This window comes from Sebastes fasciatus, chromosome 17 (assembly GCF_043250625.1).
Source record: "Sebastes fasciatus isolate fSebFas1 chromosome 17, fSebFas1.pri, whole genome shotgun sequence".
Taxonomy (NCBI): domain Eukaryota; kingdom Metazoa; phylum Chordata; class Actinopteri; order Perciformes; family Sebastidae; genus Sebastes; species Sebastes fasciatus.
In genome coordinates this window covers 1,776,256-1,793,908 of record NC_133811.1, presented here as the reverse complement: position 1 = coordinate 1,793,908, position 17,653 = coordinate 1,776,256, and the positions used below count along the sequence as shown (strand labels likewise).

The 17,653-nt window shown below is 42.9% G+C and overlaps 1 protein-coding gene across 1 annotated transcript in view; it reads left to right on the top strand.

Moving 5' to 3' along the window:
- The first annotated feature begins 14,931 nt into the window (after positions 1 to 14,931).
- erf (Ets2 repressor factor) overlaps positions 14,932 to 17,653 on the top strand; it is a 59,241-nt gene continuing 56,519 nt past the window's right edge. The window contains exon 1 of the mRNA XM_074612883.1: positions 14,932 to 15,715. Coding sequence (XP_074468984.1) covers positions 15,694 to 15,715 — 22 coding nt within the window. The 5' untranslated portion in view covers positions 14,932 to 15,693. The remainder of the gene's footprint in view (positions 15,716 to 17,653) is intronic.

The window sequence follows — 17,653 nt, the reverse complement described above, 5'->3', positions numbered from 1 at the left end:
AGGACGGTGCTGTGTATGAGGACGGTGCTGCGTATGAGGACGGTGCTACGTATGAGGACGGTGCTACGGTGCTACGTATGAGGACGGTGCTGTCTATGAGGACGGTGCTGTGTATGAGGACGGTGCTGCTGTGTAACTGAAGGTGATGGACATGGATCAGTACGTAGTTTTTTGAAACAATGAAAGAGTGTCTCAGGGAAAAAGGCATGACTGCAGAAAAACTAACTTCGGTAAAGTGTGAAAGATATTGATAGATTCAAACTTCCCGGATCAATAACTCATAACTTAAACGTTATTAAAACACAAACGACGGCTCTTTCTAACCGTAGCGAGGTAGACGACGAGCTACAACCTCATTATACAGTGTAGTGATACCAGAATCACTTCACACATCAATGGTCTCCTCATGGTTGTACTACAGCACTTAGTTTGGACAAATATATTTTTGCATAATTTTGGTGAATTTTTATTGGGAGAAATATTCAATAACTTCATGGTTATGCAGTATGCAGTATAAAATATAAAGTGTAATGCTAACAGACCGTCTTCACACATCAATGGTCTCTTCCTGGTTAAAGGGGGCGGCAGTATATCAGTCCATAGGGACTTGGCTTGGGAACCTGAGGGTTGCCGGTTCAGGTCCCCGCATGGACCAAGTACTGAGTGTGAACTGGTCGCCATAGAGATGCCAGATGCCTCTTGGGCACTGCCGAGGTGCCCTTGAGCAAGACACCAAACCCCCAACTGACCCCCAAACATCTCTCATTAACGCATGTATATAGGTCCTGTTTGTGCATGTGTGTGTGTCCTGTATATAACAGAGGGAAACAATTCTATACTACAATTGGTTTAGTTTGCCCGCTACAATGCTCTTCATGGCAAGGATACAATAATCCTTTTTTCAAAATAAATATTGTAGCATAGCAGATCAGAGCATGTGAATGGTGAACTTGTTAGCAAACAGTTGTTTCTTTACACATCTAGCAGATACGGAGCAACATAATCATTCATTTTCCCACAAAAGGTGTTTGTGCACCTGATGAATGGAATGAGGCATTCACACCAAACACAAAGCAAACTTTTCACGCAGCGTGATTACATACGAGTCAATGTATACATATATATAATTGTAAACATACAACTCAAGCATGTTCCCTAGGGACAGTTGAAAGTAAGTCTGGGGAATGTGGCAGATCCCTTAAAGGGCCAGGGTGAAGCATTGTGGGGGATCTATTGGCAGAAATGGAATATAATATTCATAACGATGTTTTCATTAGTGTATAATCACCTGAAACTAAGACTCGTTGTGTTTCATTAGCTTAGAATGAGCCCTTCATATCTACATAGGGAGCGGGTCCTCTTCACGTAGTCCGCCATGTTGCTCCGCCATGTTTCTACAGTAGCCCAGAACGGACAAACCAACTCTGGCTCTAGAGAGCCTTTAGCGTTTTTAAGTTACCTGAAGGCCACTGTAGTTCTCTGACATGTTTGTGCAGTAACGTGAGCTGCAGAGTGCAAAACCGTCACAATGCCAGCTGCCAGCTGCCGTCTGACTTCCGTTTCTCCTAAATAAGTGTTATTATGGTATGGATGGCCTCTGAGCGAGGAAAACGGGGTTACCACGGTTTTGCACTTGTTGGTCTTGGAAAGGGAGGAGTAGGCGGAGGGGTATTCAATTGGTTGCAATCTGCAACCACACCACTAGATGGCTCCAAATCACACACACTGCACTTTTAATAAGGTAGACTCAAGGAACACAATTGATAATATGTACTCTTAATACACAAGGTTGCAGTTTTCCTTTGACAAACAGGCCACAGGCGGCGTGTTTCTATATTAACAGAGTTGACAGAGTAGTCTGGCTATTTGGGGGAGTGTATTATGGGAGGAAGCGGTACGTGGTGCCAATAGGAATAGGAAGAGGGAGTTCCTCCAGAGAGGAGGCTGTTAACACATACACACTGAGCTCTATATAGACTGACACCGTTCCACACATACCTCCGTCTGACTGACTGACTGGCTGCTGGCTGCTCCACTCTCTAATCCCCCCCCCCCCTCTCCCGTCCCCTTCTCCCCCTCTCTCCGTCTTTGCCAACTCACACTTCTCTCCTTCAATCGCTGATTCCTCTCGTCTGTGTACTCGGCCTCTCGGGTTTCCCTTACTCATGTTCTTCTTCTACTTCTTCTTCTCTCTCCGTTACAGACTTGGCACAGGGGTGCAAATAGGTCAAATAGGTCAAATATAACTCTCACATTCCTCCCTGCAGTCCCTCTTCCTCTCCGAGGACTCAACTCTATCTTTCTCCACATTAAAGCTTTATTAAACGTGACTGCATCGTCTCTCTGAACAAGAGTTGAACCTAATTAAATGCTCACTTTTTTCACGTTGCCACCACTCTGCCACATGGTGAGTGATGGGATTTATTATGCAGAGCAATAATCCGTGGAGGTTCATTAGCAACAAAACTATTGTGTGAGGGAGCGCAAAACATATTCAAGAGGTAATCATTAGTGTACGTAGGACCGATTTATAAAGATAAAGTCAAATTACATTCCTTATTTTGAATCTTAGATCACTTCCACATTTAGTTAGTTAGTATCAAATGTATAGTTACGTATCAAAACAGCGTGATTTACATTACATATATTGGCTATAATGAGTGATCACAGATAGAAGTTAGAAGTGACAGAAAGCTTACATAAGTTGGGTTTCCTTCAAATGTTCCCGGGACTTTTAGTCCCTGGAATTACTTTGCTAGGAACTAAAAGGTTCTTTCAGCCCGCTGTCTGCGTTTCCACCGCGGTCTGAAGACCTGCGAAGATGACGAAAATTAGTCCACTGTCTAATGAAAAAGCAATATGACGTGGGACGAGGGCTGCTGGTGGTCACAGCGGTAAACACACTCTGCAGCCTGCAGGTCAGGGTGTCGCCTGTTTCATCTAAAAAACGCTGGAAACACATCTGTCTCCACAGTAAATCATCTGTTGAGTGTTTGAGGGTTATTTATTTTTGCTTTAGAGCGTAACGCAGGGAAACAATCAGAAAATAAATGTTCTTTCTCTCATTCACAGCACCGCCATGCTATGTCTCTCTCTCTCTTCTACCGCTCGCCCTCTCTGCTTGCTCACAAAATCTCTCTCTCTTGTTCTCTCTGTCTTTTCTAGAATGAGTCGGGAAGCCGACAGCAGAGCCAAACTTCACAACACTTTTAATGTTCTCAGACAAAGAGAAATGCTCTCCCCTCGTCCTAAAATTGTCCTAATTAGTACTTCCTTGTTTTATGAATGAAATGACAGTAATCCTTGCAAACTCCAACCCGAAAGTTCCGGTACTTTCAGAAAGTACTACCCCCCAACCAGGACCTTTTGGGGGGGTAAAGAGGCCCCAGAAAATGTCCCTGGAACTTAATTTAGACCCTGGTCCCTGCGGTCAAATTGCAATGAGTTCCTCAAAAAGTTCTTAGTTCCGGGGGAAAGTTCCTGCGGTGGAAACGGGGCTTTAGTCATTTTCCACAAACTCTGTTTTCCTTGTCCACACCAAGGCCTATAGAAAGGAGGCTGGGTCGCGCGTCATATCTTTGGGGGTATAATGCATGTGCAGTCAAATCTGATCTGCACTCGCCGAAATTGAGCCAATCGCAACGCACGACTGCAGCTTCAGTTACACTGGGCATGTGTTATACCCCATACCCCAAGACCCATGTCGGCCCGTGACCCAGCCTCCTTTCCATAGGCCTAGGTCCACACTAAACAGGAGGCTTTTCAGATGAGTCCACCATGGTGGCCATTTTCAGGTGTCAAAAAAACACCAGGTCAGTGTAGATGGAGGGTCAGTAATCTGGGTCAAGTCACCCACCTGAAAATGAAGTTAGTCTGGCCATGCAGATAGTTCTAGTTTTCCTTGCCCAGGTTTTGTGATTTTATTTATTTGAATTGTCTTAAACACAACATAACATTGGGCAGTGAGATATGATACACAGATTAAAGTAGCTAATAGCTTAAAAATAACATATCAAAACAATATATACACCCTAACAAAATATAGCAATATCAGCAAGTCATAGCAGAGTCATACAGCCCGAAGAAGAAAAATAAAAATATATAGATAAATAATAAATAAACCAAAACAAAATGAAGAAGAGATAACCATCACCTGTATCAAGGTGGCAGCAGAAATCTTGACATTGATATTTCAAAAACTAAACCGATGCAACCAAAACTATCTGCATGGTAGATTATTAGAAAATAAGTAAGAAAATCATTTGAACTGTCCCTTTAAGCCTGGCAAAAATGACAGCACCTTAAAGTCAATATCAGCTCTGTTCCTTAGTCTAATATAGTGATTCAACAGAACACTTGCATGTTCTTATCATTTGTTTTCCTCTTACCAAATTTCAATTTACAGATTGATCCTAACTCTGATTTGTCTTCTGCTTGCTCAGTTTTGACTTTAATAAACTGCCACTAATGATCATCTCAGGACGATTGATACTTTTAGCTTTTGAGGTGGCTTTTTTATTGTTTTTATTGGTAACTGCAGCTCTTTATTCAGACACTTGTTGGTGTGACTGTATGCAGATAGAGCTTGTCGGGGGCTGTAAATGAGCCTGAAATGTCCCCTGTGACCTCCTGTAGCCTCATAACAAGCTAATGGAAAGAGCTCTGCCACCCCTCTTTCTTTCCTCTATACATTTGTTTTCCTTTTCAGGAACCCTGCTCTCACCTCCCCCTCACCCATCTCCTCCTGCCCCATTTCTTCCATGGCCTCATCCTCCCCTCTTTCCTCCAATTTCTGTCTTCTCTCTCTCCTCCCTGGCGCAGGAGCGTGTTAATCCCATTACACATGTGTGAATACCAGCTGGAGGAGAGCGGGAGAGAGGGAGAGAGAGGGAGAGGGGAGGAGAGGAGAGGAGAGGGGAGGAGAGGGGGAGAAGGGAACAGAGAGTGTTTGTGTCCGAGTGGGACTGACTGCATACTCTACCACTGTGTCTGCCTGATGCAAAATCCCCTAATGCAACATAGTGGTGCTAATATAATGTTGTGTATTATAGTGAAGTGTAATGTAGGAGTTTTTCAGTTTTCAGCTCTAGAAGAGAGCAGAGGAGGACTTCATCAAACATTAATCCTTTTTATATTTGTTATGTAGTGCAATTTATTTTTCGATATTTATTTTTTGGACAAGCACTTAAGTATATGCAGTGTACTGTACTTAAAGCTAGGGTTGGTAATCTTGAGAAACTAGCAAGAGTATGCTAGATTTTTTAAATGACCCGACTGACAAACTCAGCCTAGTGTTGCCATCTCTTTTTCCAATGAAAGTAGCAGCAGCAGCTCCAAAAGTCCTTCAATCTAGAGAGAAAGTCGCAACACTGACAGTCCGTCCCTTCAGGCCTCCCTCCGAAGACACTCCCCCAAAATGATCATAATGAACTCAAACAACGATCACAGCTGACAAGCTAGCCGCTTGTGGAGTGGTGATGCGTAATGAGTGCACGGGCAGGCAGGCAGGCAGGCAGGCAGGCAGGCAGGCAGGCAGGCAGGCAGGCAGGCAGGCAGGCAGGCAGGCAGGCAGGCAGGCAGGCAGGCAGGCAGGCAGGCAGGCAGGCAGGCAGGCAGGCAGGTAGGTAGGTAGGGAGGCAGGTAGGTAGAGAGGCAGGCAGGTAGGTAGGGAGGCAGGTAGGTAGAGAGGCAGGCAGGTAGGTAGGGAGGCAGGCAGGCTGGTAGGTAGGGAGGCAGGTAGGTAGAGAGGCAGGCAGGTAGGGAGGCAGGTAGGCAGGTAGCCCGTCCAATCATTTCATTTGGGCCAAATAAAATGGTTGGCAGTCCTGCGTCAGCCGCGGATATATTGTTTTTAATTTATTTATTTTGTATATATTTATTTGTTTCGTATATATTATTTTTTTTGCATATATATATATAATATATATAGATATATTGTTATTGATGCATGCATTCATTTTGCTCTTGTAGTTGTATTTAATTTGACAACAGTGCATTATATTTTATAAGCCCATCATATCCTTTTTATATCAAATATAGTACTAGTATAGTAGCTATCAGATAAATACAAAAAGTATGAACTGGTATAAAATGGAAAAGTACTCAAGTACAGCACAATTATCTTCAAATGATAGTACAGTAATTGAGTAATACTTCATGTCCACCACCAGAATTTGATGAGGAAAAAGTGAAATACGTCACACGTAATAAGTACTTATTTGAACTCGATTGGGACTGAATATTCTCTTCTGACGCCGTTCAAGTGTCCAGGATGTCATCTTTCAAACCGTTTTAAATGACGTGTTCAGTGTTTGAGGTGCTTGTGTTGGTTCTGACGTGACCTGGCTCCTCTTTGTGATTCAGGGCCAGTCGCTGGGCTGTCGGGGAGGCGATGAGGACGGGAGCTAGACAGTGCAGACAGGCCCAATGTGGCTCCTGAAGAGTTCAAGCGCCAAGAAAATAAACAAGCCTTTTGATCACAAAGGGCCCATTCACTCTCTCTTTCTTTCTCTCCCTCTCTCACCCTCCCCCTCTACTGATCCATGGCACTTTTTCCTCAGCTTTCCTCCTGACCTCTATTTTCTCCTTCTTTTAAAACCTCTCCACGTGTCTCTTCCCTCCATTTTCCATCTTATCTGCACATCCTGCTGCTTTGACCGAAAGACAAGAGCAGCAGAGAGACAGACAGACAGACAGACAGACAGACAGACAGACAGACACATCATCTGACCAGCCAGCAGGCACACAGACAGACACACAGACAAGGGCCTCCTTATTCCACAAACATATGGTCACGGTGCAGAGCAGAGGAACACAACATGGAAAATGTCTTCATCACTCCATCTTTAGCACAAAACACAAAACTTTCCCCTCTGGCCACTCCAGCATTTCTCCTGTCACGAACACACAAGCCGCCTCATTTAGACTCAACTACTGTGTGACAGAGTGTGTTTTCTTATGCATGCAGATGGGCTGGTGTGAAAAGGCCTCTCCCATTACAGTTTTGTTGTCGAGAGCAAGTGCTGCTCACTCTGGGTGTGGCTCAGTTACCATTTGCCCCCTCAGGCCTGTTTTCCATTTTAAAAACACACCACATTTCCTCAGATAGAAACACTTACCTTCAGAACAAACAAAGACAGTTTGGTCGCAGGGAATTCCATTTGGAATGACTTGTTCTCGTTGGTTTGCTAATCTTTTACTGATGATTTTGATTTCTGCATTGATGAGTGCAATGTGGGCTCGTTATTTGGTCGGTGTATTACTGAGATAAGAGCAGTGTTCATATGAGGTGGTAATGAGGTAGTATTTGTGACGTTGTCTACCATTGTGATGAAAAGAGGTGATATAGTTTCCCAAAGTGTTTGTAGAATTCTATAGAGTAGTCATCTGTGCCTGCTGCTTTATTGTTGGGGAACGGTGATAGGGCTTTTTTATATTCTTTTAGAGTAAACGGGGAATCCAGAGCATTGATTTATTTGTTATTCAGTTAAGGTAGTGAGAGAGAGAGAGAGAGAGAGAAGAGAGAGAGAGAGAGAGAGAGAGAGAGAGAGAGAGAGAGAGAGAGAGAGAGAGAGAGAGAGAGAGAGAGAGAGAGAGAGAGAGAGAGAGATGCACAACCACAATAATAGCACAGCAGCTATAAGTAGTAAATAGGACTAATAACAATAATCAATAGCAGTGGATATAATAGAGTGATAATAGAAATAGCAGAAATAATAATAGAAATATGACTACTACTAATGATAAAAAGGCTGATAATAATGATAGTAGTAGTGGTAGTCGAGCAGGGCCACGGCAGCAGACGCAACCATGATCCAGGTGTAACCCCGCTCCATGGATACCTGCGAGACGAGGAAGCACAAAGAGTCCGGGGAAGAAATCCTGTTAGTAACATCCAGATGGAAACACACCACAAAGACTACAGCCAATGGCCAACTAGCACATCCATTCTGCGCCTGCATGAGAGGAACTGCCTACCAGCAGGTGGCGGTAGTCTGTATTCATCATTCAAAAAGGGAAACCAGAAGACCGTGGATGGCAGATAAACCAGCCGTTGTTATGATACGTACATGAAACAAAGCAACGTCTGCCGACCATTTTCACCCCACTCTGAGAAGAACCTTCTGTGTTTTTCCTCTTGACTTTACTGGTCGGCTTGCTTTCCTCACTTCTGTTTCTCTTTCTCATGATCTGATTCATTTAAGCTGAACAGCAAATCAGAGTGATATCTCTCACCGACAGGCGCTGCCGCTGATTCAACATGCTGAATCGGCTGAAAAACCTCCGACACGGGCAGACTAGAGCCGACAGTGAGGAACACACCGCAAAAACTAAACCGACAGCTACTCACGACGGCCTCAAACTGCCAGTCTGCTTGGTGTATCAGGACCTTTATATGCAAGTTACTGTAGTGCAGTCTTTGAAGTAGAAATTGTGTTTTTTGGTTGATAATGTGGTCAAGTTGGAATTTTGTTCCCACTGGGTCAAAATGAGCCCAACATTGGTCAATATAGCACCAATGCAACAAGACTAAACATCGCAGTACCCATGGGTAGAAAACTTTACCCAAACTAAAATATGGTTTGGTTGGGAAATTTTAGATTCTACTCTTTTAAAACATACATGTCACTATTGGTTACTGGTTGTATATAATGTGTTTTATTTGTCATTTACACAATCTTTTGGACAGTTTTAAGGTCAAACTTGAGCTATTGTGTCTAAAACTGGGTGAAAACAACCCATTGCTATTGGGTAAAGTTACTGTGTCAGAGCTATATTGACCCCATCAGCAGTGAAACCAAATAAGATCCTTATCACCTAATCCCCACTGATCACGTTTCACAATATCCTCATTCATTAATCCTTCAATTCATGTATTTCTTCATCATTTACCAATCAGTGGTGATTGATGGCTCCTGTTTACTGATGAGGGTCATTACCACCTCAGTAATGAACTGAGAGTGATTCTGGTGATCAATTAGTCCCAATCACCCCCCCAATTCACACGTATGCAGCCGTCAGATCTCCCGCTGAGCTTTTGTTGCCGTGGCTTTCGCATGCGGACGAGTGTCTGCGTCCCGCTCTGCTCCACGTCCCTCTTGTTTCATCAACACACTATTCTTTCCAGCTTCAAACCAGCCAGCGAGGACAGCGAGGACACTTAAAGTTGTTGTGTTGTGAGTGAAGAAATTGGCTTCAAAATTAAAACTTCAGTGGAATTTATTTAGCGCAATATTTCAACCAGACTCATCACACTTCAGAGTCTTGCTGTGAAACATAAGGCTTTGTGTTTAGGGTGATATTCTTTTCAAAATTTGTGTTTGTTGTTGTATTTTGGAATTGAACCATCTTACAGGAGTCATTTCTACAAAATGTTTCATTTCTTTTTTAGATTTTAAAACACATGAAAAGGCAAACAGTAAATACAGTGACCCATATCTAATAGAGAAGACAAACCAAAAGGAACAAAATCTGAATGATTTTAACAAATGCATACACAAAAACAAGATATTTGTTTCATTAGGCAGACACATTTTCCTCCTTTCTTTTGCTAACAAGGGGGATTTCGCAAATTACTCTTTCAGGTTTAAAGCGGCAGAATGTTTTTGATCCCATAATAACCTTTCAGCATATTGTAATTCAAGTGTTCTGGGAGAAAACTAGACTTCTGCACCTCCTCATGGCTCTGTTTTCAGGCTTTAGAACATCTAGCCCGTGACGGGAGACTTTGACCAATCACAGGTCATTTCAGAGAAAGAGAGCGTTCCTATTGGCTGTTCATTCAACCAAGGCAGCTGTCAATCACTCGCAAACTCTGATCAAGTGGTCAAACTAGGCAGCTCTGATCAAATATGAATCAATATTTGGTTACTGTAATGCCTATTTCTCCCATAACATGTTTTCAGAATCATCTTGTAGTGTACTGTTCAGCTGTAAAATGAGAAGGTTTGTTTGGGCTGGTGGGCGGGGCTTGGTGTTTCTGATCTCAACATGGCTGCCAGGTCACAAACTTTCAGATTTTACAGCTAAACAGTAGACTAATTTTGCAGATGCCATTAGGAGCACTGGAGGACACCGGAGGACACAGAGGCACAGGATTATTTTCAGATTACCTGTCTCATGCACTACTGTCAGGATATAGCGACCGTTTTATAAAAATAACTGTTTTTATTCATATTTGCTCCAATCTCACAGCTAAATCTGTTCTGGTAAACTTGTTGGTTTCTAGTCTGTAGTAGTAGTTGTAGTAACAATATGATCAAGTTTGAAATCTTAGTGAGTATTTGTTCCTCCTTGAGTGCGTCAGACATTCTAATGTTTGAGAAGACCTGGTGGATGCAAAACTCTTGGTCCAAATTAGAGCAGAGTTGAAGCAAACATTGTGATGTTGTCATGCTGAGCAGCAGACCGGACACAACGGGATCTTTCACACTTCACCTTCTCGAGGTGTTTGTCTTGACGTGTCCTCAGGTGGAGCAGAAGGTCAGCAGCAGAGCAGAGAGAGGAGAAAAGAGACAACCCCACAAACGCAGAGCTGAAACACGTAGCCATGGGGCATTTCTCACAGCAGACATTTTGAATCGTAATAGCAGGAAAAGCACAAATAACATTAACAATAGCTCTGTTCCATTAATGTGTCCCCGTATGCACAATGCCAGGGTCCTAAATGGAGTTTAGCATCATTCATTTGATTATTTCCATGGACTTTTCCTATTCTGTGACATGTCAACAGAAGGCCTAGTCATTTATTAGTTGATTTTCTTTTTAAAGCTAAAATTCAACTTCTCAAATGTGAGTATTTGCTTGTATTCTTAGTCTGATATAAATTGAATACTTTTGGGTTTTGTTCTGTTCAACAAAAAAAAAAAATGAAGACGTCACCTTTCATAATATTCAGACCTTTTATTGACCACATGATTAAACGATTAAAGGACAAGTTTGATATTTTAGGAAATACCCTCCCGGTCTCACGGGAAGGCATATAACTACCACGACATTACACAGACATTCTGCGTTTCATGAGTACGCATTTTAGTCTTTTTGCATGTCATTTGTATGCCGCTTTTCGCATGTCGTTTGTACGCCATGCAAACATCTGCAGTTAGGTTTAGGCAAGAAAACCACTTAGTTGGTTGGGCTTAACTTGGTTGGGCTTAAAATAAGTACGTAAGGGCGCCTGGTTAGCTCAGTTGGTAGAGCGGGCGCCCATATATGGCAAAGGCTCAGTCCTAGCCGCGGTGGACCAGGGTTCGAATCCGGCCTGTGGACCTTTCCGCATGTCATCTCTCTCTCCCCCCTTCCTATCAATAAAATGCTTAAAAAATGCCCCCAAAAATAACTTTTAAAAAATAAAATAAAAATAAGTACGTAAACTACTGAAAACACGTACATAAAACACGCCACAAACGTTAATAAAACATCATTAATGTAACTTACAAAACAAAACCCCATTCAACACGGGTCTCCTGGTTGAAAATATGGCGTTTGTTGGGCCCACCTCCACCTTTCTCTCTTTTCATACTACGTCACTAACTCTTACTGAACATTTATACGCAGAAGCGTTTACATTACAGTCAGTACTAGAGAAGTCACGATACCAGACATCTAGTTGTCGATACCAATACCAGTGAATTTGTACTGTAATACAACACCCACTCTTTTATTAAAAACATTTGAACATCACAAAAACAGAGGCATGTAGCCTTTAAGTAATAAATAAAAATAATTTAACCCATTTTGTTCATTTTGGCGTATCAGCGTCATGTTATCAATCGATAGTCAGACGACGGACGCTACATACTGACCCTGAATGCATCTGGTCCGTCAGCTCAGAGTAGTAGCAGTAGGAGGCAGAGGATTTGTTGTCGATGCGAAAAGCAAACGCACCTATTTGGCAATATTTCACGTTTAATCTCAATGCTATAAGGGAACCATAACGTTAATGGCCAGACACACAGCCACCCGACGGTAATGATCAGAGTCAGCGCTCTGCACATGTTGACCGTCATCTTTTCTTGTAAAATGTCCGGTGTAATCGGTGACACCGGTGTTGTCACAAGTTTATTAACCGGTGGGAACATTTTCCTCACTGTCACATCACTACCAACGACCATTACAGGCATCGTACGGTACCTTCGGTACGGTAGAAAGAGTACAGTACCGTCACTATTTTAGAATTTGGGCATCGACTTGGTACCGAACTATCGGTTCTCGTGACATCCCTAGTCAGTACATGATACATGAACACACAAACAGCTGCAGACACACTTGTCAGAGGTTTTGTGGTGAAGGTGTTAACGAAGCATCATATGGAGGAGAAGAACTCAGGTGAAGAGAGGAGGAAGTGAGGTAGGCGAGGAGAAGGAAAAACATGAGGAGGTAGAGAGCAGGAGTAGAGGTGTAGGCGAAAAGAAAGTAGGAGACGGAGTTACAAAACAGAGGAGGATGAAGGATCCACGCAGAGCAGAGGAGTGGAAAAGGAGTAGGAGTGTAATGTATGGGGGCAAGGAGGAGAGGAAGCAGAGGAGAGGAGGAAGACATGTTTTCTGTTCTATTGTTATTGTGCCTATCTGTGTGTGTGATTGTGACAATGTGACAATCACATGGAATACTTCACCCACCGGCTGGCCTTCACCTCCCACACACTGCCACTCAAAGTAAATGAGCAGAGCAGAGGAGGGACGGAGAGGGAGGGATGGAGGGATGGAGGGATGTAGTGGAGGGAACACTGGGACGACTGATTGGGTAAGAAAGAAGGAGAAAGAAAAAACAAGGGCCTACCTACAATCCACACACTTCTTCTTCTCCACTTCATTTCCTTGGCGTCCGCTCTTCAGCTCAGCCCGCTCCTCGCTCTCCAGTTCACGCTCTTGAGTAATTACTGCTACTTTCTTTCAACTACCTCTCTCTCTGCTGCCTCCTCAGAGCTGATGCAAGTGCTGAAGGGCCCTTCATTAGAGGGAAGAAAGGAGTGTGTGTGTGTGTGTGTGTGTGTGTGTGTGTGTGTGTGTGTGTGTAGTGAGCCCATAATGCTAATAGGCGCCCGATAGGCTACAGCCGATGTCCTCTTATAATCATAGTGTATGTAAATGTCGGTCTCACCGGCCACCGTCCGTTCCTGCGGGACAAACACGTTGATGGCCTTTCCTTCCTTCCCCGTGTATAAGTTTACGGATGGCGGCTCCCTGGCTGCCTTGTTGTCGCAGTTAACAGGTAAACACGGCGCCTCTCATCACCCGCAGCTGTAACGGGTCTCCACAGCAACGACGTGACGCGCCAACCGGGAGCGAGCGGGGCGAGAAACTGGAGGCAGCGGCGGAGCGGCGGCAGCTACGGGCAGCAGCAAGCGACTGGTCCTCATCGAAGATCGTGTATTAAGATGATGAGTCAGTCGAAAATTTAAATAAAATAAAATCAGGTCTCCCTTAAAGCATAAGTAGGCAAGTTGGAGCAAATATGATTTCAAGAAGTTATTTTTATAAAACGGTCACTATATCCTGACAGTGGTGCATGAAACAGGTAATCTGAAAAAAAGTGCCTCTGTTTCCCTTCAATGTCCTCCAGTGCAACAACCAATCAGAGGCGAGCTGGAGCCTTGCCCTCTGAGCAGCTGTCAATCACTCACAAACTCCGATCAAACTAGGCAGCGCTGATCAAAATGAATCAATATTATGTTAATGTCTATTTCTCTCCTCAGATGTTCTCAGAATCATCTTGTAGTGTACTGTTTAGCTGTAACATGACAACGTTTGTAACCTGGCCACCATGTTGAGATCAGTTGAGGAAATACCAAGCACTGCCCACCAGCCGGAGCACACTTTCTCATTTTACAGCTGAACAGTACACTACAAAATGATTCTGAAAATATTTTACGTGAGAAATAGGTATTACAATAACAGAATATTAAATCATATTTAACTGCCTAGTTTGACCATTCTATCAGAGTCTGCGAGTGATTGACAGCTGCTTCTGATGAATGAACAGCCAATCGGAACGCTCTCTCTCTGAAATAACCTGTGATTGGCCATAGATTATTTAAAGCCTGAAAACAGAGCCATGAGGAGTTGCTGAAGTCAGCCATAAACAAACTGCAGCAGATATGTTTTTCTCTTTTCATACAGTCTGTTTTATTTATATTATAAATATTATTCATTGAATTAGCCTATATAATATTGAACTGATTGGGTCGTTATTGCCAGCATGTTTGCCACTTATTCACACACAAATAGGCTAGCTGAAACGCCAGCCTACTGAATTACTGAAAATAAGACAGCAACTATTTTGATAATCCATTAATCGTTCCGTAAAGCAAAAACTGGTCCTCTCAAATGTGAATATATGATGGTTTTCTTAATCTTCTATGATATAAAAATGATTATCTTTGGAAACTGAGATATAGATTCCAAAACCATAGTCATCACAAATGGATTTGTTCAGATCTAATAATTGATATTGATAAAATTTGTTTTGTTCCGTGTGTAATGCAATTCAAATAAACCTGGGATATTTTAATGAAGGTTATAGGCACTGTAGCTCCCATTCATTTGCTGTTTTACCTTTATGTTTTCTTGTTTATCCTGATTCTGACGAAACCATATTTCATCTCACCTGTATTAATTATGGTGGAAAAAAATGCTTTAGCTCAGTTGTTTTGTAAATGTGTCTTATTAATTATAGGCTACATAAGCTACTATAGGTTTATAACAAGGATATGATGATGATGATTATTATTATTATTATTATTATTAATACTATCATTATCATTATCATTATTATTATTATAACCTTTGTACACTCCCTGAACTGAACTGGAAGGAAATGTGTATCTTCCATAACATTCACACTGTCATAAACGATCTTTGGCAACAAGTGGGCGTTCAGTTCGTCACCCCCTCCCTCCCTCCGTGGGTCAGCGTGGGCGGCCCCGTGTGGCAGGAGGAGAGCGAAACACGACACCCAACAGAGGGAGGGGGGGCTGAGAGAACACGAAGTGAGTGAGTGGAAAAAGAAAAAGTGTGAGTAGGAGAAAGAGAGGAGAAAGAGAGAAGACAGAGGAAGAGAGGAGCAGAGAAAGAACAGAGTAGACTTTGGCTTGTTTGTTTCTTTCAGAAGAAGCGCCGCTGTTTAGCCTGTTCGGTGAGGAAGATGATGATGAGGATGAAGATGAAGATGTGGAGGAGAACTCGACCAGGCGACACCGTCCCAACGAGCGGGATGAACATTTAGACTGGTCGCATTCCGCCGCTCCGGTCCGACCGACTGCAGCTCGACTCCTCCAAACTTGTCGCTGCGCCATCACACATCAGACATTCCGACCCGGGAGACTGGATCCGGATCCCCCCCCCCCAGAGGCTCAGAGGCTCGGGACAACTCCTGCCATCACACGCTGCGAACTTACAAACTAATACTCCGACACGAAACTTTCTCAACAAACGCTGATGTGTCGAGATCGCACGCAGAAGTGTGTGTGTGAAGTTAGCGGATTTGTATTCAACTTCAGAGCGAGCACATAACCGGGCACGTTGTTTTCTAACAAGCCACTAGTGAGAGCAGCACCAACACCAACACCGGAGGAAGGAGGAAGGAGTGGGGGGGCACTGCTAACTTGGCTAACCGCTAGCTAACTCCAGGGTAAAGTTCGGAGTCGACGGAGAGAGTGAGTGAAGCAGCAGCGGACCGAAGACGACGACAGAGATGAAGACCCCGGCGGACTCTGGTGAGTTGACGAGCACTTTTCACACGCTGCTGTTGTTCTTCACATGAGAACAACAGCGACTAGCCTCGGTGGCTAGCTGGTTAGCAGGTTAGCAGCAGGCTAAGTGCTAACTAGCGCTCCGCTCCGCTCTCTGAGGGGAAAGTGTGACCGAGTTATGGCGCTGGGTGGATCCGTCCCAGACTCTTCTTATTGTTTCAGAAAAGCTGACGACCACGTTGTTTTGCAGATCCAGTGAATCGATGCAACCGCCAATGTTATTTTGAACTTATTTCGAACTTATTTCCACGATATTTAACTTGAAGCTACTGTGCTGAGCTATAGTCAGTGAGGTCAGTAGAGTTAGAATCAGATCAGATCAGTGGTGAGGAGTCTGACCCGGACTGCGATGGTGTTGTTGCACGTGAGCTTTAGTCTATGTCCCAGCTGCCCAGTACAGACGACTCAGACCAATTCAGTGGAACAACAGCTTTAATTTAGCTTTTAACCAACATCACATGGAACAACTAGTGCGTGACTGCAAGTATCAGAGTGCACGTTGATACACAGACAATATTTCTTCTTGCATCTAAAGAAGAAGAGCAGGGTAAATGGGTTAAAAGAGAGATCACTATATGGGTTGCAGAGAATACAGGGAAATGGCCAACTAAAAGAGTGAAGAGTTGCTTTGAGAAGAGAGATGGTACTTTTCTGTGTATGAAATATGTTTTGGATGTTAAATACAGCTGCATGTAAAACTTACTCAGCTATTTATCAGACACATTTGAATGAAGTGACAGAGAAAAGTACACATTCTTCTTGATTTTCATTATTTACAAGTTGGCTATCACTCTTTCATTTATTACTACATCATAGGCGACAGTGAAAGGTAGAAAGTGACCGCATGATTGGATTGGGAACTTAGCTGCTGATAAGTGTGAGGTTGTAGAGGTTATCTGAGATTGGATAACATGCTGCCTGGGTCATTGGTGTGAGATTCTAAAATTAAATTAGGAAACATAGTTTGCCCCTTTTATTTACTAAATTCTGTGTGTTCTTTGTAAGTAAACTTGTTTGACCCTTGACACATACAATAATTGTGACCAAGTGGACTGTTACCAGCTTTACTAAGCTGCTTCAGGAATTTAAACAGATTCCACTCAGAGTTCCTATTTCAAATTCCCCTCATTTTTGGAGCCATTTTTCTTGTCATTCAAATGATTATGGTTTTCCATCCACAACTCATGATTTCTCCTCCACTGTGCCTTTTGGTGCTCTTAAACTCTAGTCAGAAGTCTTGTACGGTAATCTTGGGCAGACAGAGATCCAATACTTATAATGGGTGTTTAAAAGGGGGAATGCCACAACACAACATCATAATTAGAAAGTTCTAGATCGCTGCGCTGCTTCAGATAACTTTTTATATCACAAAACAATTTTTCACTGAGAGAACTTTTGTCAGAGGTTCTGTAGTCACGTGGGTGTATAAATATCTTAAACTGGAGGGAAATACAATGCTGAAATAAGCTTAAATGACCAAAGCCGTCTGTTTGCGGGTGTATTCTTTTGTTTTCACGTTGCTTATGGGTGGCATAGCCCCCAAATATTTGAGCGTAGAAGTAAACGTCATGACCCATGAAACAGCCTTTTTTTGAATTTGACCATAGAGCTCATCATGCAGAAAATTCTTAGCAGGCGTTGAGCAATTATACATCCACGATGTGCACCCAATACTATAAAAAAAAAATTATTTGGGTCATAAACATTCAAATAAAAGTTCTTAACTGTTTTTGTTTTGTGTGGTCTGACCATAATCTCCACAAATTAAATTTAAGGATATTCTGAATCCGAAAAATTTGTAGAGCAGCACTCAGACTAACATGTCACTGCGGCCTATTTCAGACGTCTGAACATTGTATTCTCTCCTAATGACTTCCATTATCCAGAGGATCAGAATAGCAA